At 41.3% G+C, this 22,822-nt stretch overlaps 1 protein-coding gene across 2 annotated transcripts in view; it reads right to left on the bottom strand.

Annotated features, from left to right (window-relative positions):
- MEP1B (meprin A subunit beta) overlaps nucleotides 1–22,822 on the bottom strand; it is a 34,776-nt gene that overhangs the window by 5,644 nt on the left and 6,310 nt on the right. Inside the window, exons 5-13 of one of the 2 annotated variants that reach the window (XM_021096216.1) lie at nucleotides 21,820–21,898; nucleotides 14,474–15,011; nucleotides 13,436–13,553; nucleotides 12,538–12,716; nucleotides 9,868–10,086; nucleotides 8,508–8,660; nucleotides 6,991–7,206; nucleotides 2,768–3,211; nucleotides 1,084–1,263 (exon numbers count right to left, since the gene is read on the bottom strand). In XM_021096216.1, coding sequence (XP_020951875.1) covers nucleotides 1,084–1,263; nucleotides 2,768–3,211; nucleotides 6,991–7,206; nucleotides 8,508–8,660; nucleotides 9,868–10,086; nucleotides 12,538–12,716; nucleotides 13,436–13,553; nucleotides 14,474–14,489 — 1,525 coding nt within the window. In that variant the 5' untranslated portion in view covers nucleotides 14,490–15,011; nucleotides 21,820–21,898. The remainder of the gene's footprint in view (nucleotides 1–1,083; nucleotides 1,264–2,767; nucleotides 3,212–6,990; nucleotides 7,207–8,507; nucleotides 8,661–9,867; nucleotides 10,087–12,537; nucleotides 12,717–13,435; nucleotides 13,554–14,473; nucleotides 15,012–21,819; nucleotides 21,899–22,822) is intronic. The other variant, XM_003127883.5, reaches the window with a different exon arrangement.

Raw genomic sequence — 22,822 nt, 5'->3', positions numbered from 1 at the left:
TGCAGCTTCAGCTCAGGTCACAACTGTGGCTCAGATCTGATCCCTAGCCCAGGAACTCCATATGCCTCGGGGCAGCCAAAAAAGAGGAAAAAAAAGATTCAGATTTGATTAGGTGCATATGGGTTTTTAATAATAAATGAGTTAAAATCCTATCACATAAAACATGGAAACCAGTATTCCTAGAAAACGTGTTTATTGGTTGCCATAGCTAAGACATTTTTTAAGACAATAAATTAATGCTATTACCAACAAGATATATACATGCGTATGCACACATACGTGTCTATGTATGTATACCTATTCAAAAGAGACATAAATATAGGCAATTTCTGCTTTAATTTTATGTGCTGGTGTAATATTCTTACCTCTGCAGCTGTGGAGTTAAATTTTAGGGTGTGATGTCTATACATTAGCTTATTTCTTTTTTCCTTTTTTTTCTTGGCCATGCCTGAAGCATGCAGAAGTCCCCCAGCCAGGGATAGAACTGGCACCACAGCAGTGACAAAGCTGGAGCCTTAACCACTAGGCAACCAAGGAGATCCTTTAGCTTATTTCTAAAGAATTCCTCTGGACTAAAGCTTTCCACTATTGCTCCATGTAGTGGTAATTAAATTCTTTATCCTGGAACTGTCCCTGTTTCCATTTAAATTATTTTCATAATGTTAGTGATTCATAGTAAAAAAAAAATTATATATGTGTGTGTGTGTGTATCCCACTCATGTCCATTTCCTCCCACATCTCTAATTTACCTAAAAATGGAATCCAGGGAGTTCCCTTTGTGGCTCAGCAGTTAACGAGCCCAACTAGGATCCATGAGGATGCGGGTTCAATCCCTGGCCTCACTCAGCAGGTTAAGGATCTGGCATTGCCACGAGCTGTGGTGTAGGTCAAAGACACAGCTTGGATCCCATGTTGCTGTGGCTGTGGTCTAGGCCGGCAGCTATAGCTCTGATTCAACCCCAAGCCTGGGAACCTCCATATGCTGCTGGTACAGCCCTAAAAATAAATAAATAAATAATAAATAAATAAGTAAATAATGACCACAAAAAAATAGCTTAGATGAAACTATTTTTATTGACATACCTTCCACTGTCAGTAGGATGTAAACATCATTTCCTTTGATAAAATCCCTGCTCTTCAGCCTCTCATAGGTTATAAAGGAACTGGATCCATAGCCTCTACTTCTTTTAAATTGAGTTCCATTTGGGAAAAAAGCTTCTGTTCCCACTTTGGAAGGCCTGTCCCAAAAATAGGTTCCGTCATCTGAAAAAGCAAGTTATATTCATGGATTATGTTTAACATCATCATAGCTTCTGGTGGTAGGGAATCACAGGTAACGTGAAACACAATTAGGGCAGAGCTCAAAATAATTAAATGATGCTGTGATCTGGTCCCTGGCAAATCTGGAGCTTGTTCATTTATACTGTCCTAAAGGAATTGAGGCTGCCTGCCAGGGAAGGCCACATTTTGGAATGTGATTGCAGAGGTACCAAAGGATTCCTAGGTGGAGTGTCACAACTCTACAGATCAACCAGTGTAGAACCTTCTCTGCCCATTAGAGACATTCCTTAGTGGCCTTCTGAGTCATAGACAGCCCCTTTAATGGAGTTAAAGCAATATGTCCCTGAGAGAATTTTTAATATTAGCCTAGAACAACCCACCTCATGAACTGAACTGTTGACCTGACAAAGTCCTTCAGGAGCAGAAGACAATGAGAAGCACTGCTTCTGGGGAGAGACCTTGAGCCACTTTCAATGTCACTCAGAGAGAAATGTTTTGAAAAAATGTAAAGAAATTCTGAACGTCAAATCCCCATGCCTCTTTGTGAACATTGTTTTTTTTGTTGTTTTTTTTTTTTTAAATCAGATGAGGCATTTTTTTTTTCCCCCAGTGTCACTCAAGCCCATTCTTTTCATATACGAAATTCAGATTTGGCAATAATAACCACCTTGCCAAAATTCTTTTTTTTTTTTTTTCCGTTATTAGGTTCCCAGAGGGCAAAGGATTATTACAATTAGAAATGAGTGCTGCTTTCTGCTTTCGGGGCGCTGCTTCTTTTTGAGACTGGCAAGATGGGGAACAAAGTCACTATTGGCAAGTCTGTCAGGACCCTTTAACAAGTTACAATTCATCCACATACCCCTCCCAACACCACGGAGCACCTACTCCACATCTCCTTTCTGATCTAAAACCACCACCCACTACCAAAGCTGAACAGGTTTTGACCGTTCCAGTGGCAAGACCAGGACAGCGTGGACTAGGAGAACTCCACATCTGAGAGCCTCTCCACCCCAGGCCCTTCCGCAAGCCTCCACACCTGATTGGTAGACATACTTAGAAGAAACCTGTGGGTTATTATTACCACCCTAGTTTTATTGTTGAGGACACTGGGGTTTCAAGAGATGGTTTGCTCAAGGTTCCATGGCTACTGAGAAACAGACCTAGGATTTGAACCCAGGCGTGTCTGACTCGAAAACCAACACTTCCTGCACAATCCTGGGAATTCAGGTATCATGATCCATTCCCAAAAAATACAGTCAGTGTCTTCCCAATTTGTTGGCATCCTTGTCGACATTCCTGACAGTCTCCTGCCTGGGAGACTCTGCCCACAGTGGCCAAAGCCCTTCCCCTAAATATCTTCTGCTTCCAAGGTTTGGGGAACAAAATTCCCAAGGTACCTGACTCTGTGGGTCTCTCATTCCCAAATCACTGCGTCCTTCCTAGAGCAAGGATCATGCATGAACAATAAAGAAGATGAGTCACGAACCCGAGGTCAAAGAGGGGTCTGTGGTTATACTCCGCCCGTTGGACATACGCTGTCGAATGTCAGGATTCTGATCCAAGATTGTCATCGTGGCTTGTTGCCAAGGACACGGCCACTGTAACTGATCATCATTGGCTCCAGAGATCAAGTGGAAATAAATTCCTATCTTAGTCAAATTGGTTAGGGTCATGTAAATCTGAAAGGCATAACCTTTAGACGAATAAAATGGAGGGCTAAACAGAGCTCCATTGGGGTCGCTAAGGTACTGTGTGAAATTCCTTATGTGCCAGGTATGATGAGGGCACTGTGTTTCTGAAAGATTGATGTCATCGATAGACAGGCCACCCAGTGAGTCACCAGCACCTCTGACCCCTCTAAACACTACTCTAAATTTGTTGGTCACCTTCAATGTAACGTGGTAAAGCTGCCAGCTCCCAAGGGGTATATCTGCAAAAGAGACATTATTATTATTGCAAAGAAGACAGAGGACTATGAATCATATGCAAATGGACATTAGAGTTCCGACTTTCATGGACAAATGATCTTTCTGGACCTACTGCGTCCTCCAGGTGTGAGGTAAGGTTTTCTTACTCCTCCAGCCCAGGCCCATTTACTTTAAGGTATTTCTGAGGGGTGGGGTGCTTTCTGGAACATCTGAATGCTTATCTAGCTGTTTCTCAGGTAGGTCACCTTCTCCAACAGGTGAGCTAACCACAGCAGCTAACGCATGAGGACTCCAGGACCAACTTACAACTGACCTCCCCTTCAGTTCAACAGAAAAGCAAGCCCAAGATTGATCCTTGCACCCCGGAGTCCTGTGCTCTTCATCCAAAGCCTCTTTTCAACTATTTATGCTTTCATTGGAATCCTTCCTTCCACCTGCAACATTTTCAATCAACTCTTTGGCAACGTGAAGCAGAAATTCACGAAGCCCTAGAAAGCGCACATCCTACAACTGACTCCTTCCATCATTTACCAGTGACTCAACATTACAAATATTTGTCTGATTTTTGGTACCACCTCCTGTCTACCCAAACTGCACATCTCCCTCCACAATTATCCCCTACCCCTAGCCAGCAGCACACGATAAACCATCTTGTCTTCTTTTCTTTTCTTTTATTGGCTTTTTAGGGCCACACCGATGGAATATGGAAGTCCCAGGCTAGGGGTCGAATTGGAGGTACAGCTGCCAGCACAGCCACAGCCATACCCTATTCGAGCTGCATCTGCAACCTACACCACAGCTCATGGGAATGCCAGATCCTTAACTCACTGAGCGAGGCCACAGACTGAACCCTCATCCTCATGGATACTAGTTGGGTTCATTACTGCTGAGCCATAATGGGAACTTCTTGTCTCTTTTTCTTATACGACATACCCAAATAAGAAACAGAACAGGGCAGGAAGTTCCCAATGTGGCACAGCGGAAACGAATTCAACCAGGAACCATGAGGTTGTGAGTTCAATCCCTGGCCGTGCTCAGTGGATTAAGGATCTGGCTTTGTCATGTGAGCTGTGGTGAGGTCACAGATGCTGCTGAGATCCTGTGTTGCTGTGGCCATGGTGTAGGCCGGCAGCTGTAGCTCTGATTCCACTCCTAGCCTGGAAACCTCCATATGCCACAATTGCAGCCCTAAAAAGCTAAACAAACAAACAAACAAATAAAAACAAAAAAAGGGCAGAACAATTTAAAATTTTCAGAAGCCCTGAGGAATTCAGGAATTCATGACAAACTGGTAGTTAACAAAATGACTGAAAATATACTGGCACTTTAATAAGAAACATAATTGCTTGAAAATAAGTTAGAAAGATCCAAATTAGAGAAAAATTCTATTGTTCACGGAAGGACTCCAGAGTGAACAAAAACCTTTCATGAGAGTTTCCACTATGGGTTTTTTGTGGTTGTTGTTCTTTTGGGTTTTTTTTTTGTTTTTTTTTTTTTTCTTTTTATGGCCATGCCTGAGGCATATGGAAGCTTCTAGGCTAGGGGTCGAATCAGAGCAGCAGCTGCCGGCCTACACCACAGCCACAGTAACACCAGATCTGAGCTGCATCTGGGACTGAGACCCCAGCTCAGGGCAACGCTGGATCCTTAACCCATTGAGCAAGGCCAGGGACCGAACCTGAGTCCTCATGGATTCTAGTCAGATTCGTTTCCACTGAGCCACAATGGGAACTCCTCCACTGCATTTTTATCAGTACCTTCAGTTTAAATTCTGAGCTCCGGGAGTTCCTCCCAGGATTAAGGATTAAGGATCCAACATAGTTGCTGCTGTGGCTCTGGTTGCTGCTGTGGTGCAGGTTTGATCCCTGGCCCAAGAACATCCACACGCCACAAGCTTGGCAAAAACAAAACAAACAAACAAAAAAACCCTGAACTCCTAAGCAAGCACCATTTGTGCTATTGTGTATCAATAATAATACCTACAGGCCATCATTAACAAGTCAACAAATAACAAATGCTGGAGAGGGTGTGGAAAAAAGGGTACCCTCCTACACTGTTGGTGGGAATGTAAATTGGTACAACCACTATGGAAAACAGTATGGAAGTACCTCAGAAAACTGAATATAGAACTACCATACAACCCAGCAATCCCACTCTTGAGCATATATCTGGACAAAACTTTCCTTGAAAAAGATATATGCACCCGTATGTTCACTGCAGCACTATTCATGACAGCCAAGACATGGAAACTACCTAAATGTCTTAATGGATTAAGAAGATGTGGTATATATACACAATGGAATACTACTCAGCCATAAAAAAGAATGAAATAATGCCATTCATAGCAACATGAATGGAACTAGAGACTCTCATACTAAGTGAAATAAGTCAGAAAGAGAAAGACAAATACCATATGATATCACTTATATCTGGAATCTAATATATGGCACAAATGAACCTTTTCACAGAAAAGAAACTCATGGACTTGGAGAACAGACTTGTGGTTGCCAAAGGGAGGAGTGGGATGGACTGGGAGGCGGGGTTAATAGATGTAAACTATTGTCTTTGGAATGGATAAGCAATTACATCCTGCTGTATAGCACAGGGAATTAAATCTAGTCACTTATGATGGAACATAATGGAAGATAATGTGAGAGAAAGACTATGTATATATATGTATGACTGGGTCACTTTGCTGTACAGTAGAAATTGACAGAATACTGTAAATCAACTATAATGGAAAAAATAAAAATCATTAAATATATATATATAATGGAGACATTAAAAAATAATAATACCTACAGACTGCTAATGCAAAGGATTATATATATATGATCATATATGTGTATATAAACAATTAAATGCATAATCGCATATATGCATTAGATACGTATAATGTATATGTATAATGTGTGGTGTGTCTGTATATATATATATATATAATGAGATTAAGAATCTCAGCTAGTATGTATTCATGAAGAAAAATATCAACTATGATTCAGATGGCTTCTCACTGTTAAGCAGGGGGGCAATGCCATAACACATGGCATAATGTGGATTGATTTTATAATAGGTTTTAGTCGATTCATTCAAACCAAGAGGTCAATACGTGGAGCAGACAGTAATACAGTCGCCAGCGCCCAGCCCCTCCCTTCCTCAGGGAAACTGCTAAACCATCTGCTTTAATAGGTGGGCAACACGATCCCCAACCCCAGCATGTGACTGGAAGGAAGCTGCCCTCCCTCCACTCAAAAATTGCTCCAGAAGTTGCCCTCAACCCATCATAGCAAGTAGAATCCTTCACTGAGATTTATTTTTTTAGGCTAGAAATTAGAGTCAGCTGCCACATTTGGGAAAATGTAAGCTGGGAAGTGAAAGAGCCAAAGCTTGGGTTCTCTGGACCAAGCCCATCTGAGATAACAGAAGAGGTCCCCAACAAAGTTCAGGGACAGGTCCCAACCAGCCTGAAGCCAACTCCTCTCTTTTCCATTCCAGGACTGAGTTACATTGAGCCAGTAACTCTTCCCATTTTGCCTAAGCTAGTTTCCATTGTATTTGCATTACTTGCAAAGAAGTGACCTCCTCACTGCCAGACACTGATCCACAGTTTCTACAGCACAGAAAGGACTCTCACTTTGGTTTCCTAACCACAGCATAAAACAAAGAGGATCAAGCTCTAGGTTTGAAAGCAGTTACGTCCATAGCCCCTGTTATCCTTTATTGCATTAAGTATTAAGACTGCCTCGCTCTGAACCCGACAATAAGAATGCTGATACTGTACCTTTTATTTCTTCCACAAGGATTAGAATACCGTTCACATTGTCTCCAGAATACTCCCGGATATAGATGTCCAGCTGGTCATTTTCATGTCCACTGTTATATAAAAAGAACTGCAGGCACTGAAAACCTCGTTTGGGGTAGAGTTTTCTACTTTCCAGCACTGCTGTGTCCCCGACATTTACAGAGCTGCTGCTGAAATGCATGAAGAAGCCAGAACCTGTGAAGAGGACAAAAGGAGAACTGAGAGAAAATAGACACCGGATCTAGGAGAGCGTGTCTTGCAGGCACTCCGTGTCCACTTACTTCCCCGTCTATGCAGGGTGCCGTTTTCAGCATTTAAATGCAGTTCTTAGAGTAGGCAGTTTATGAAAAAAGCAACACTTTACTACAGTAAGCTTTTTTCTTACTACAGATGTTAGTTTTCAAAAAGGAAAAAATGTCACCTGCTTGGTCTGGCCTCCCTCTCTCTCTCTCTCCTTCTGCCCTCCCTCCTTCCTCTCCTCTCTTCTGGCCTTTGTAGGGCCAGTATCAACCATTTAAATCTACACTTTAAAAAAGCATATTTTTATTGAAATATTTTTGACATGTACCATTGTGTGAATTGAAGCATGTTCATTTGACCCATTTCTATGTTGGCATCTGATGGCCATCCCAGCAATGATTAGAACTTCCACCCCCTTACACAGCTATCATTTCTTTTTGACAGTGGGAATAATTAAGTCTAGTCTCGCAGCAAGTCCAATGATTATAAAATAGTGTTGCTTATATTCGCTATGCCGTGCAATAGATCGCTAGGGCTTATTTACTACTTGTTGCAAGTTGGCACCTTTAAACAGCATGTGTCCTGTCCCCTCCACCACCCAAAAAAGAAAAAGGAAAGGCACCTCCTTGCTTTTCCTCAAAAAAGAATCTCAAGCCCTGTCCCAACCCTCTGAACTGTCAAGCAGCCACCCTGAGTTCTCAAGTCTGGCTTTACATATTTGCTGCCAGGCATGAGCAAATAAATAAAAATTTAGTACCGGTCACCAAATAAATGACTATTTAATTCAAACCAAAATTTCAATGGGAAAGGATACTCATCTGAGTGAAATTAAATAAACTATACTTTCTACCTTCAATTTAAGGGTTTTGGTAACAGGAACATGTAATCACAACCAGCTGAAATTCTGAAACTTATTAAGTCACAGCCTGGTTCTGTTCGCCGGAAGGGTTCTTGGATTCTGCAAGCTTCAAGAAAACAACCTTATTGCTCCAGAGATAAGAGTCCTTCAGGGAGGGGACAGTCCTGTTAGGGGCACAGGCCGAGGTAGAAGCCCAGCTCTGACTCATGGGGAGAGAAACAAACCAGAACAATAAGAGCAAAGACATTAACCCTGTCCTTATATAACACACAGAACCAATTCCTGCGTAGCACTAGTGGACAAGCACTAATAATTCTGATAAAAAGGAGAACTAAAATCCCAGTATTTCACAGCAGGGGAAAAGGCTGGAATCACTGAAGCGTCTCACTCCTGTTACCTTTGCACTGGCCCATGTTGGAGTGATCGCTCTCTGGCCCCTCGGGAACCTGGGAGACCCGCTGCCAGTCAGCACTATCTTCTGAACTTTGAATCATACCACACACGTTTTCCAGTTCAAAATCGCACGAGTCCATAAAGCTCAAGGAAGAGGCTACCGAAGCAAAAAGACAATGGTTGACACTCATATATCACCTGATAATCAGAGTAATAAAAACTGAGCTTATCCAGGAGGACTAGGAATTCCAGGATGACATTAAAGGGGACATGTCCCTGATTCTGGGTGACGATAGCCCGAAGACTTTTTTTTTTTTTTTTTTTTTTTGTCTTTTTAGAGCTGCACCTGTGGTATATGGAGGATCCCAAGCTAGTGATCTGATCAGAGCTATAGCTGCCAGCCTACACCACAGCCACTCCAACGCAGGATCTGAGCCATGTCTGCAACCTACACCACAGCTCATGGCAGCACTGGATCCTTAACCCAGTGAGCAAGGCCAGGGATCGAACCTGCATCCTCATGATTTCTGCTGAGCCACGATGGGAACTCCTAAAGACTTCTCAATATCAACCAAGACACTGATTGACTCTGTAGGTCTGAATAAGCCACCTGCCCCAAGTCTGTTTATCAACTTAACTAACTATAGAAACCTGAGTCTACACTCCTCTAATTATTCAGATTCATAAACTACAACCCAGATTATACTCCCATTTATACTCTGACTCTACCCCTCATTTGGGCTGAAAAGAGTTTTGAATATCAAGTTGGTCCATACTTGAATTGCTAGCAGCTTCAAAAACCTGAGTGGGGCACGTTGCTGCAGGACTCAACTTGTTTTTATACCTAAAGGCAAGAAATCCTAGATGGGAAACGAACACAACTAGGATCCATGAGGATACAGGTTCGATCCCTGGCCTTGCTCAGTGGATTAATGATCCAGTGTTGCCATGAGCTGTGGTATGGGTCGCAGATGTGGCTCAGATCCCAAGTTGCTCTGGCTGTGGCATAGGCTGGCAGCTGCAGCTCCAATTCGACCCCTAGCCTAGGAACTTCCATATGCCACAGATGCAGCCCTAAAAAAAAATAAAAGCAAAAAAATATAAATAAATTAATAAATAAAGGCAAGAACTCATGAAAGGAAAATGCTGCTTCCATGTTGTAGATTGGGATCTGGTTACTGTTCCGCTTTTTTTTTTTTTTTTTCCTGAATATCAAACTTCAACTATCAAACTATACTTATTAAACAATTATCTAAGTATAACTTCAGAAAACCCAGCAATGCTTGGCAAAATGGCACAGAATAGAATGTTTTTCTGCATAAGCAGAGAGAAACAGAAGTCATTTCAAAGGACTGGTCACATACAGCAGTTATAGAGTCGATTCAACTTTAAGAGATCATGGTCACTGAAATCCAATCGCTGGCCGATCACATCCATGAAGTCTGAGATTCTTGTCACAATTGTTGGTTCTGATCCAATCTGGAATGCAGTTTTACTGTAGTGCATTACTGAGTTGTAATCATAGGGAACATTCAGGGAATCCGTTTCTTCGTCAGTATAGGCTTTAAAATTGTTCTCTTTGCCTAAATGACAGAAAAAAAATTTTAATGACTTGATGGTCACAAAATGCAGTTTCTCTTCTTCCAAAGACAGTTAACTTAGAAATAAAGACTACAATAAACATGAACAGGAATTCCCATCGTGGCTCAGTGGCAACAAACCCAACGAGTGTCCATGAGGACTTGGGTTCAATCCCTGACCTTGCTCAGTGGGTTAAGGATCTGGCATTGCCATGAGTTGTGGTGTAGGTTGCAGACATGGCTCCAATTTGAACCCTAGCCTGAGAACTTCCATATGCCTCAGGTGCGACCCTAAAAAGACAAAAACAAATAAATAAATAAACAAACATAGACAACCTTGGCTATAACTGAAGTATGTCACTTCAAGAGTATTTCATGCATTCCTATCTTATAATATTTAAGCTTAGACTTGTGACACAAGCTGTCATGCTATTACAGGGCAAAGTTGGACTTTAGCATTTGGTCTAAGGTTTTAGCAATTGCTAATGGAAGGAAGGATTCTAAAAAGTGTTGCTGGAGTTCCCTGGTGGCCTAGCAGTTAAGAATTTGGTGTTGTCACTTCTGCGGCTCGTGTTTGACCCCAGCCCAGGAACTTCTGCATGCCTCGGGTGTAGCCAAACAAAACAAAACAAAAAGTATTGTTGTGGGAGTTCCCTGGTGGTCTAGTGGTTAGGATTTGGCACTTCTCGCAATGTGGCCCAAGTTCAATCCCTGGTCTTGAAACAGATCCCCCATCAAGCCACTGCACACCATGGCCAAAAAAAGCCCCAGAACAAACGAAAAACCAACAAGTATTGAAAGAGTCAGTGTCCCTGGTAGGCAGTGGTGGGACATAGGGGCACCCTCAGCAGGTAGAGGACTTTGGGAGGTGTGGTGGGATGGGAACTGGAAATGAAAATGTAGAGTAATTCAAAAGGATTGACACTGCCAGTGTTACTGGAATACATTTAGAGAAGGTTCCTGACCGCTTAACATAATGGGCAACAGATTGCAACTTGAATGATTTCGTGGGACACAATAAGGTGGATCTGACGGCCAAAGCACATAGCTGTGTTATCAAATCTAGGCAGAAGTTTCTAACAAAAATAAGACGTTGGGAAGGCTAAAGAGCGAGGCCATGGGTTAAAGCTCAACACTTCTCTTGTTCTAGAAATCTCAGAGTTCACCACTCTGCCTGACCCCAGACCCTGGGTGGGAACAGGCACAGAGGCAGGTAATGTGAGGTCAGGATGGAGAGGTCAGGGACCCTGGGCATAGAGCAGCCCTCCCAGGCCTCACGTGATAGCAATGTCATTCCCCTTGCCATACCCGAAAGAGGCAGGACAGATGGGGAAACTAAGCGTCACTATGGAAAGCGTGAGTTCTAGTTGGACATGGTTATTAAAACTTTCTGACCATGATCACAAAGGCAAAAAATTCTGGCTGTTTAACTACTGCAGTGTTTCCCAATATGGGCTCCAAGGAACAATAAATGGAAATATTCTACAAAGGCAAAAAAAGACCATGATCTAGTCACCTTGGGAAATGCTCTTCTTAGAGATTTTCAAGTCATGTTAGTCTAGCAAAGACTCCAAACAGGACAGCAGTGTAAATAACTCTAGGTTTAATTTCTTTTAACCTGGGATTTCCCAAATAAGTTTGACCAGATTCCTTTCCACACAGCACCTTTGAACAAATTGTGGCATGGCACCTCATAAAATAATCTTTGAGAAACAGTAGTTTCTAAGATCATACCCAGTTCCAACTGCGGTTCTGGCATACTATGCCCCCACAAACTTCAGGCACTTCAACTCCTATTGAATCAAAGTTAAGTGATATGACATCAAAACATTGAGTTGTTCTGAGTTCCCGTCATGGTGCAGTGGAAATGAATCCAACTAGGAGTCATGAGGTTGCAGGTTCGATCCCTGGCCTCACTCAGTAGGTTAAGGATGCAGCGTTGTCATGAGCTATGGTGTAGGTCACAGACGTGGCTCAGATCTGGCATTGCTATGGCTCTGGCATAGGCCAGTAGCAACAGCTCCAATTAGACCCCTAGCCTGGGAACCTCCACATGCCGTGAGTGCAGCCCTAAAAATGGACAAAAGACAAAAAAAAAAAAAAAACATTGAGTTTTTTTATTAATAGATGGCACAGATGTCAGAAGAGGTCACATGTTTAGAAATTTCAGTATTTAACTTAAAAACAATGTAAGAAATGTACCTGGAGGAGTTCCCAGTGTGGTTCAGCAGGTTAAGGACCCATGAGGATCTGGGTTCAATCCCTGGCCTCGATCAGTGGGTTAAAGATCCAGTGTTGCCATAAGCTGTGGTGTAGGTGGTAGATGTGACTCAGATCTGGCGTTGCTGTGGCTGTGGAGTAGGCTGGCCCCTGTAGCTCTGATTGGACCCCTAGCCTGGGAACCTCCATATGATACAAGGGCGGCCATAAAAAGAAAAAAATAAAGAAATGTACCTGGAGTAATTCTGTCCCATATTATGCTGACATAGTCATCTCGGTCAGATCGCGACTGCTCATGAAAGAATCCCAGTGCATGGAGAAATTCATGTTGAACGGTTGCTGTTCTGTCACAGTTATGTCCAATGGAGAGATTTTGCTTCCCAACGTGCTGATTTCCCACTGAAGACCAGCAGCTTACAGGAGAGTGTACCGCAGAAGAGGGAGAAGGTTATATACTAATGCAGGTTGAGGTCTCAGGATAAAATCCCTATTGCCTACTCCACTTAGTTACACACCAACATCCTTCCCTTCCATTGGGACCCCATCTAGTTCTTAAATAACCCTGGTGGGATATAAAATTCTTCCAGACAAGATGATCTTTGGAGAACTTCGGCTGACACCAAATATTACACAGGAGTAAGCCATCCTCCAGGCAGCCTAGCCCTGATTTTTTCTGGAAATTTCAAAATTTTTCAGATGGTCCTTCGTATGCCAATGACCAGAGCAAGGGATAGGCAAAGTAACCCCTCAAAATTGCTGTCTGAGTCAGATAACCATCCTCTTCTTTACCGAAGTGGTAAAGGTTCTTACGTTAAAATAAAGTTAAATGTACATGTGGGCATGTGTGCAAATGCATTTTACTTGAAGGCGGAAATAAGGGGTATATAAACTATAAACAGGCAGGAGTTCACAGTGTTGTGGGCTGGATGGCATGCAACCCCACCTTCCTTGTTTTAATGTTGGCAGTCTGGTTGCAGGTATGAAAATATGATTTTATGGCCAGAGAAACTAGATCCAGCAAATGGCAATGGAAGACCTGAACTCCCCCCCCCCAAGGGGAGTGTCTAGGGCAATGGCTGTGATGTCATGCCTCAGCCACAACAGTTCTCATCAGACCAGCTTTTCCATTTACCCACTGCCCTTGAACACCGATATATAGTTGGCTTCTCCAGACCAAGGCTTGAAGTCAATGCATGTTTTCAGGCGATAGCGTTCAAATGCCTCCAGGATAACTCCTCTGGCATTCATTTCTGAAGAAATACAACAGACATGAACGTAAAAATTATCACCATTGAACAATTCATGGAAACAGGCCATGCAACATCATGAGTTAGTCCCTTCATGAATGTTTAGTGGTTTACTTTGACAAAACTTAGTACATAGAACTAATTTAAGTAGCACATGGAAGTATTTGGTTTTCTTCAGATTTCTTATTTTGCCCTATATTTATTGCTCTGGAGCCATTAGAGGCATGTTACCAAATGGCAAGAAGGGCATTTCCTTACCTCAGAGAACATATACATCGGTCCACAGGCAACCACAATGAAAAATCACCATCACATGCCTCATCTCAGAAGCTATAATTTGTATTTAAAGCCTCACAACAGAGTTTTCTTTTTTATTTTTTTTATTACAGCAGAGTTTTTAAATCTGAAGACCTTGAGATGAGAGGGACCGTGACTATGTTGAAACAGTATGCAAAGAATTGTGTCTCAATCTACATGTACATCTCTCTCTTTCTGCAAAGTGTGTTTCCTGGGGAGGGATTCATAAGATTTGCAAGTTAAGTTCAGGGTCAAAAATAGGAATGAGAAATCATTGCTCTCAAGCTGAGTGATGCTGATAAGTTAGACAGACATGGAGCTCAAAGAAAGTAGAAGCATGAAAGCAATAAAGACTTGCAGGAAAAGATGCTCAGAGAGCAAGGGGCTGTGTCATGGAGCTCAAAGAAAGTAGAGGCATGAAAGCAATAAAGACTTGCAGGATAAGATGCTCAGAGAGCAAGGGGCCGTGTCAGGTGCCTATAGAGAGATAGTCACAAGTAGGATCAAGTACTGGTGAAAGGAAGGATGCTGGCTGCAGGGGGTGGGAGATAGTATGGCAGAGTAGATGGGGTGTGGACTTTGGAGCCAGACCCAAGTTCCACCCCACCTCCATCCTCACCACTTACTTTTGATATATAACATCTGCCAATTTAATTCACTTTTGGAGCTTTGGTGGTGTCATCACATCAGTTAAGTGAGGAATTAAAATCAACTCTGCAGGGATGTTGTGAGGATAAGCAGAGAAAGTGGAGGTAAAGTTCCAAGCACAGCAGTCCCACTACCTGTGGTTTCACTTTCTATGGTTTCAGTTACACAAGGTCTACTGAGGTCAAAAATATTAAATACAAAGCTCCAGAAATAAACAGTGCATAATTATTAAGCTTCATGCTGTTCTGAGTAGCTCAACAGAATCTTGTGCCATCCTGCTTCTTCCCACCAGGGATCCCCAAACTTGGACATCCATTGTCTGCTCCTAACACCCAATCATCAACGTTGCCATGGCATCACTGGAAACAGGAGATCCTCCTTCTAACGAATCATCAGAAGGTCAGGAGCAGCCAATGCTGCATCACGGTGCCTACGTCATTCACTTCATCTCATGATGTAGGCATTTCGTCATCTCACATCATCATAAGAAGGGTGAGTACAGTACAACAAAGTATTCTGAGAGAGAGAGAAACCACATTCACATAATTTTTATTACAGTTTTTTGTTATAATTGTTCTAATTTATTATTAGTGACTATTGTAAACCTCTTACTGTGCCTAATCTATAAATTAAACTTTATCTTAGGTATGTAGTACAGGAAAAAAACTTAAGTCATATAGGGTTTGGTACGCTCCACAGTTTTAGGCGTCCACTGGGGATCTTGAAACATATGCCCTCAGATAAGTGGACACTACTGTAAAATGAGCATTTATCAAATGTTTATTTCCTTCCTACCTTCTTACATGTCCATTGTACAGATATTTAAAGGCAATTATTCAGAACACCTCTATCTAGGTAAAAGTCAAAAAGACAGGATTCATATAGGACCTAAAATCTATGAATCTATAAGAGGCACTCAGAATTTAGCCTTTTACAATACCACACAAATAATGCACCTTTATTATAAATAAGTTAGAAAATGTAAAAAAACAAAGGAAATTATAAAATCTTACCCAGGAATAATCAACTACCCCTACCATGCTTTCTTCTCATGAATACATATGTGTGTGTGTGTATATATACACACACACACACACACACACACACACACACATATACACACACACATAAAAAATAACGTCACAGGCTGTATAATATGTATAATATGTTATGAACTATTTTTCACTAAATAATATATCTTAAAATATTGATTCATCATTAAACATTGTTTTTGCCATTTTAATGGCCACCTTATATGACTATCACAGATATAACCCCCTGTTGGCAAATATTTAAACTGTTTCCAAATTTTCTGTATTGTAAATATCATATCCAGATCACTATTTCAGACCTAACACTTCCTTAAAATAAGACATGATGATTCTAACCATCGCATGACTGTTTATGAACTGAGTGTAAAAGGAGAAACCTTGGAGGGGAAGGATAAACTGGGAGAATGGGATTAAACCTACCCACCACTATGTATAAAATAGATACCTAACAAGGACCTACTGCATAGCACAGGGAGGTCTACTCAACGTTCTGTAATAACCTATATAGGAAAAAAGAATGGATATATGTATATGTATGACTGATTCACTTCGCTATAAACCTGAAGCTAATACAACATTGCAAATCAACTATACTCCAACAAGATTTAAGAAAAAAAAAGTTTGCTTGTCTAGACCTTTTAGCAAAATCTAATGGGGATATTTTCTATCTTGTGTTGAATTGTATGGAGACACAAATTAGGAAATAAATATGAAAGTTTTGTAAAAAATATAGCTTTCAAAAAAGATAGCATCCTAGGAGATCCCGTCATGGCTCAACGGAAACAAATCTGACTAGTATCCATAAGGACATAGGTTCAATCCCTGGCCTCGCTCAGTGGGTTAAGGATCTGGTGTTGCTGTGAGCTGTGGTGTAGGCCAAAGATGTAGCTCGGATATGGTATTGCTGTGGCTGTGATGCAGGCCAGAAGCTACAGCTCCAATTTGACCCCTAGCCCAGGAACCTCCATATGCTGCAGGTGCAGCCCTAAAAAAGACCAAAAAAAGGGGGGAGGGATAAGATCCTTATTTACCCTGTGCCTTAATTCACTTTGCATCACAGATGCAGAAAAACTGCACCAGGCTGCTGTTATCAAAATCCCCAGGCTGTGAAGGATAAGGCAGGTCTTCTACAAACCTAGGAGTTAAGCAAGTTGCTATTCAGGATTATTTTCCCCTTGTTAACCTCTTCCGGCTCCTAGCACCTTGACTTTCATTTCTATCCCCGCTTTTTCCTCCTTTCCTCCACTCCCTCACCTCAAATCTGGCACTCAGGGAAGCGACTATAACTCACTCACAGGATGCTGTACACGGCTGCTTCAAGTGTTGCCCCTTTCACATGAGTTGCATTTAACAGTGAGAAAACACCTGAGGCTTAAGTCAAAAGTCTAAAGTCCCACTGCCAGAATTTCGTATGGGAAATAATATGGAAGTTTCTCCAAAAGCTAAAAATAGAATGGCCATATGACCCAGCAATTCTACTCCTGGGCAAAGATCTGGGAAAAAAAAAAAAAAAAACACTAACTCAAAAATATATATGCACCCCCATGTTCATAGCAGCATTATTCACAATAGCTAAAAGATGGAAGCAACCAAGGTGTCCATCAACACTTAAGACTGGATAAAGAAGATGTAGTATATATACAGTGGAATACTACTCAGCCATAAAAAATAAATTTTGGGAGTTCCCACTGTGGTGCAGCAGAAACAATCTGACTAGGAACCATGAGGTTGTAGGATCAATCCCTGGCCTCGCTCAGTGGGTTAAGGATCCAGTGTTGCCATGAGCTGTGGTGTGGGTCGCAGATGCAGCTTGGATCTGGTGTTTCCGTGGCTGTGGTGTAGGCTGGCATCTACCGCTCCCACTCTACCCCTAGCCTGGGAACCTCCATATGCCTTGGCTGCGGTCCTAAAAAACAAACAAACAAAAATTAAATTTTGCCTTTTACAGCAACATGAATGGATTCAGAAGGCATTATACTAAGTGAAATAAGTCAGACAAAGGCAAATACTGTATGATACCACTTATATGTGGAATATAAAAAATACAACAAACTAGCAAACATAACAAAAAAAAAGAAACAGACTCACCGATATAAAGAACAAACTAGTGATTACCAGTAGGGAGAGGGAAAGAGGAGGGGAAATATAGGGGTAAGGGATTAAAAGGTACAAACTTTTCAGTATAAAATAAGCTGCAAGGATACATTGTACACATGGGGATATAGCTAATATTTTATAACAACTATAAATGGAGTATATAACCTATAAAATTTGTGAACCACTATATTATATGCCTATAATTTATATAATACTGTAATCAACTATAACTTCAATTTTTAAAAAGCAAAAATTAAAAAAACAGGTGCATAAAGGTTGAGGTAGTTTTGATTATAATACATGGCAAAAATGGCCTAAGAGGAGTTTCCTGGTGGCCGAGTGGTTAAGGATTCGTCACTGCCACCACTGTGACTCAGGTTCAATCCCTGGCCCAGGAACTCCTGCATGCAGCAGGCGTGGCAAAAAAAAAAAAAAAAAGCCTATGAGATAGAGTCAAATTAAACTGATTGATCTTTCATGGAAAACAGAAAGATAAATATTCACATATATATATATGCATACATAATTTTTAAATGCTTTTGTTGCATCAGAGTTCCTGTCGTGGTTCAAAGAAAATGAACCCAACTATTATCCATGAGGATGCGGGTTAGATCCCTGGTCCCATTCAATGGGTTAAGGATCTGGCATTGCCATGAGCTATAGTGTAGGTCACAGACATGGCTTGGATCTGGTGTTGCTGTGGCTGTGGTGTAGGCGGGCAGCTGCAGCTTCAATTTGACCTCTAGCCCGGGAAATTCCATGTGCCACAGGTACAGCCCTAAAAAAACAAAAATAAAAATAAAATACTTTTGTTCCATATCTTATGATCACCTTAATATATTTGTTTCAATCATATAATTTTGAAATAAAACTCTTTTTAAAAATTGTAATCAAAAGTTTGAAACAAAAATTTAAATAAAGAGAGGTTGGTAAAAAGTGTACGAACTTTCAAGTTTGTCTGTAAGTTAAATAAGGCCTGAGAAACTAATGTAAGATATGGTAGGAAATTCCCTCGTGGAGCAGTGAGTTAAGGATCCCGCGTTGCCACAACTGTGATCCAGGTTTGATCCCTGGCCTGGGAACTTTCACATGCCAGAGGTGCAGCCAAAGCAAAAACAAAAACAAAGTTGCTGACTATAGTTGATAGCACTGTATTGCATAATTGAAATTTGCTAAGAGAATAGAACGTAAGTGTTCTCACACACACACAGTAAAGAGAGAAACATGTGAGAGGATGGATGATGTGAGTTAACAATGCATGCATATGTCAAATCACCACAATGTACACTTTAAATATCTTTTCTTTTTTTTTTTTTTTTTTTGGCCACCCCTGTGTCACACAGAAGTTCCTGGGTCAGGGATCAAATCCAAGCCGCTGCTGCAATCTATACCCCAGACGTGGCAACACCAGATCCTTAACCCACTGTGCCACAGTGGGAACTCCCAAATATCTTAAAATTCTATATATCAATTATACCTCAATAAAGCTGGAATTTTTAAGTTAATAAAACGTTTCAAATTCCCAACTCCAGAAGCCAGTGAACATCATTCTCTCCTCATGTTACACGAGCTCTTTTTAGCTTCTAATCCTATTGACTACTGTTGCCTTGGCTTTTTCTTTTTTCCTTTCTTCTTTTTTGTTTTTTGGGCTGAACCTGTGGCATATGGAAGTTCCCCAACTAAGTGTCAAATCAGAGCTACAGCTGCTGGCCTACGCCACAGCCACAGCAACGCCAGATCCAAATTGCATCTATGACCTATACCACAGCTCATCGAAACCCTGGATCCCAGACCCACTGAGCAAGGCCAGGGATCAAACCTGCATTCTCATGGATCCTAGTCAGGTTCATTACCACTGAGCCACAATGGGAACTCCTGCCTTGGTTTTTTCTACCTTATGTTTTTTCATCTATGTTTATGGCCAATCCTCCCTTCTCAAAAACCTCTATCAGATCCCCCATCTACATCAATTCCAAAAAGGAATTCCTCCCAGGCTGAATTCCATTCTTTGCCATATTGTTACTCAGTACAATCTTCCTCAGTCATCCAATAAGATCCATTATCTATGGTGTACCTGTTATATTCAAGGCACTGTGGGAGATGCTCACCCATCTACATGGCTTCAACCATCTCTATACCCTGAGTAACCCCCATTATATTCCTTTCTTTCTTTCTGTCTGTCTGTTTTCTTTTTTGGCCATCCCATGGCATATGGAATTCTGGGCCAGGGATCAGATCTGAGCTGCAGTTGCAACACAGCTGCACGAATGCCAGATCCTTAACCCACTGCGCTGGGCTGGGGATCAAACAAGTGTCCCAGATATGCCGCCAATCCCATTGGGCCACACAGGAACTCCATATTTCTCTACCCTGAATGACCGGACCATACATAGACACTTTATGTATTTCCACCATAGTGAGTCGGATGCATTTAAATTCTGCATGCCAAAAATCCATTTCCACCACACTTCTCTATCACACCCTTTTTAAGACATATTCCCTATTTTTGTTAAAGGCATTACCATCCACCCAGTTGTCTAAGACCAAATTCTGAGCAGCAGCACCTCTTTCCCTAGACTCACCTTCTTCTTGACCTCTTGCAGTCAATCACCAACTCTAACCACCTCCTAAGTCCCAGAACTATCCACTCTTGTCTATCTTCACTGAGAGAGTCTTGGTTCAGAAACTCTTCAATCCTCCCTTGAATTTCTTTAAGAGTCTAACTGATGTCTCTGCTCTTTTTGCCCCATTGATAACACATCTTCTGTAGCGCAACCAGAGTGATAACAATCTCATTTCTGCATTAAAACCTTAGTGGCTCCACGTTACCACCATCTATATACACGCCAAGTTCTTTAACATGGGAAGGACTCACATCCTTCCCAGTCTGGATTCTGCCTACCTGTTCAACTTCATCATCTCCTCACTCTCAACCTATTTCCAGCCAGGGGTTTTCTCCCTTCTCCACACCTGTGCACACAGTGATCTGGCTGCCTAGAGCACCTTTCCCTTGCTGTCAGAGGCTGCACTGGCCCACATGGTGCCCTTCCATGAATTAGAAAGAAGCACCTTGCTGTATACCAGAAATAAACACAACACCAAAGTCAAATATACCTCAGTTCAAAGAAGCAAAAGAAAGAAGGAAGGAAGGTTGGAAGGGAGGGAAGAAGGAAGGGAGGAAGGAGGAAGAGACACCTCATCAGGGGAGATGCTGTAAGTGCTGACTTGGAAGGTGGATGAAATAGCACTTCATGCAAAGAAACGAATCTCTCTTGAGGAATAGAACACACACGTAACTCCAGTCCCATTTGTCCCCCTTCCCAGTCACCTATATGTGGTATATGACTTGCACAACCTTCACAGCAGTCTTATGGCATAGGGTCACCTTCCCCCTAATGCATATGCCTTTACACCTAGGTTGAGTTAAATCTCCAATGTGCTCCTGTAGCTCTTTGAACATCCCACTAATCATAACATTTATTCCATTCTATTAGAATTATCTTTTGTGTTATTTGAATCTCTACTGAAATGTATATTTAAGGAAAAAATTCCCAATTTGCAGTTCCTAAACTGATGCTGGTCAGTGATACCACTTTTACTAATCCATGGTTAAAATGAGGACTATGTTTAGTTTTCCATTACAATAAATTTCTAATACAGAAAAGCTATCCTTTCTTTTGGACTAGATTCTTCTTTTTAGTATGAAAACATTATTTATTTCATAAAAAGAAGATATTAAAAGATAGTGGGATCTTGTGGCTTAAGTTCTTGACTTAACAAAATAAAATGTTAATAAAATAGTGCCAGTTCCTAAAGTTTTGTTTGGTTGGTTGTTTTACGTTTTCAAATCATGTGTAAAATCTGAACATATGTGAAACCATTGCTTTACTAGTTGCCTAATCTTTATGTCCCAAGCATTTAATACAGAGTAGGCTCTCCATAAATGTTGGTTGAATTAATCCCTTTATTAGTCAAAACTCAGCAGATATTTTAGACAAAATCATTTAGGTTTTTTCATTGTTCATTTTGCTTATTTTTAAAAGTAAGTGTATAATAGCCACATAACGCAACAAACCAACAAACCCTTAAAGACCATAATGAGTCTACCCTTGGAAATACATCATATTCTATCAGGAACATACATTAGTTGTGGACATTGCAAAGTGCATACTAACCCAAGCTATCGTCTAGAACATATGGAATAGTATGAGGCCACCTATATCCTTCTCCAACGATGGAATTTCTTTCTTGTACCTGTCAATAATAAACAGGAAAGGATTCACTTAATGAATCAGGCAAAAAAATTATGAAACCATCAGTAGTTAATCTAAAATAAAGGGAGTTCAAAGCTTTCCCAGCCAGCCCAAAAAAATTGCCAGTGTATGTGTATGCACATGTGTGTACTCTTGCTTCTATCACACTGTAACAAAGGTCTTAGGAAGAAATCACCAATTTCTATTATTCATTTTGTTGATAAAGCCAAAGAAGGAATCAAGCAAAATCATGAGAAGAATGAAAGTTGGAAAACTGAGGTATAAATACCGTAGCATACACTAGGGGGTAAAAATATACAAGAAGAAAGTGATAGCAAAAACTCAATAATTTTGATCTCATAAGAAAAAAATCACACGAGCTAGGCTAAAGTTTTTTAAAAATTTCAAAGTACTTAAAATGTTTATAAGAGAAAATTAATAATATTTCATCGACGTATTCATCTAGCCAACAAAATGAACACTGCTCATTGGTAACAAAACGACAGGTATGTCTACCTTCCTGGAGCTCAAATCTAGTGAAGGAGGCAAATAGCAGGTAAGAAAAAAACTTACACAGGATACATTTAATAGTAGCAGAAGAAATAAAAAAGGGCGATGCAAACAAGAATAAAGGAATAAGGGGAGTTCCTGTCGTGGCTCACCAGAAGTGAATCCGACTAGTATCCATGAGGATGCGGGTTCAATCCCTGGCCCCACTCAGTGGGTTGAGGATCCAGTGTGGCCGTGAACTGTGGTGTAGGTTGTAGACATGGCTCGAATCCTGTGTGGCTGTGGCTGTGGTGCAGGCTGGCAGCTGCAGCTCTGATTTGACCCCTAGCCTGGGAACTTCCATACGTCGCAGGTGCAGCCCTAAAAAAAAGAATAAAGGGATGAGGACTACATTAGATAAAGCGTTTTCGACCTG

This window comes from Sus scrofa, chromosome 6, assembly GCF_000003025.6.
Source record: "Sus scrofa isolate TJ Tabasco breed Duroc chromosome 6, Sscrofa11.1, whole genome shotgun sequence".
NCBI classification, from domain to species: domain Eukaryota; kingdom Metazoa; phylum Chordata; class Mammalia; order Artiodactyla; family Suidae; genus Sus; species Sus scrofa.
The sequence above is the reverse complement of the archived record's forward strand: the minus strand, read 5'-3'. Positions and strand labels throughout refer to the sequence as shown.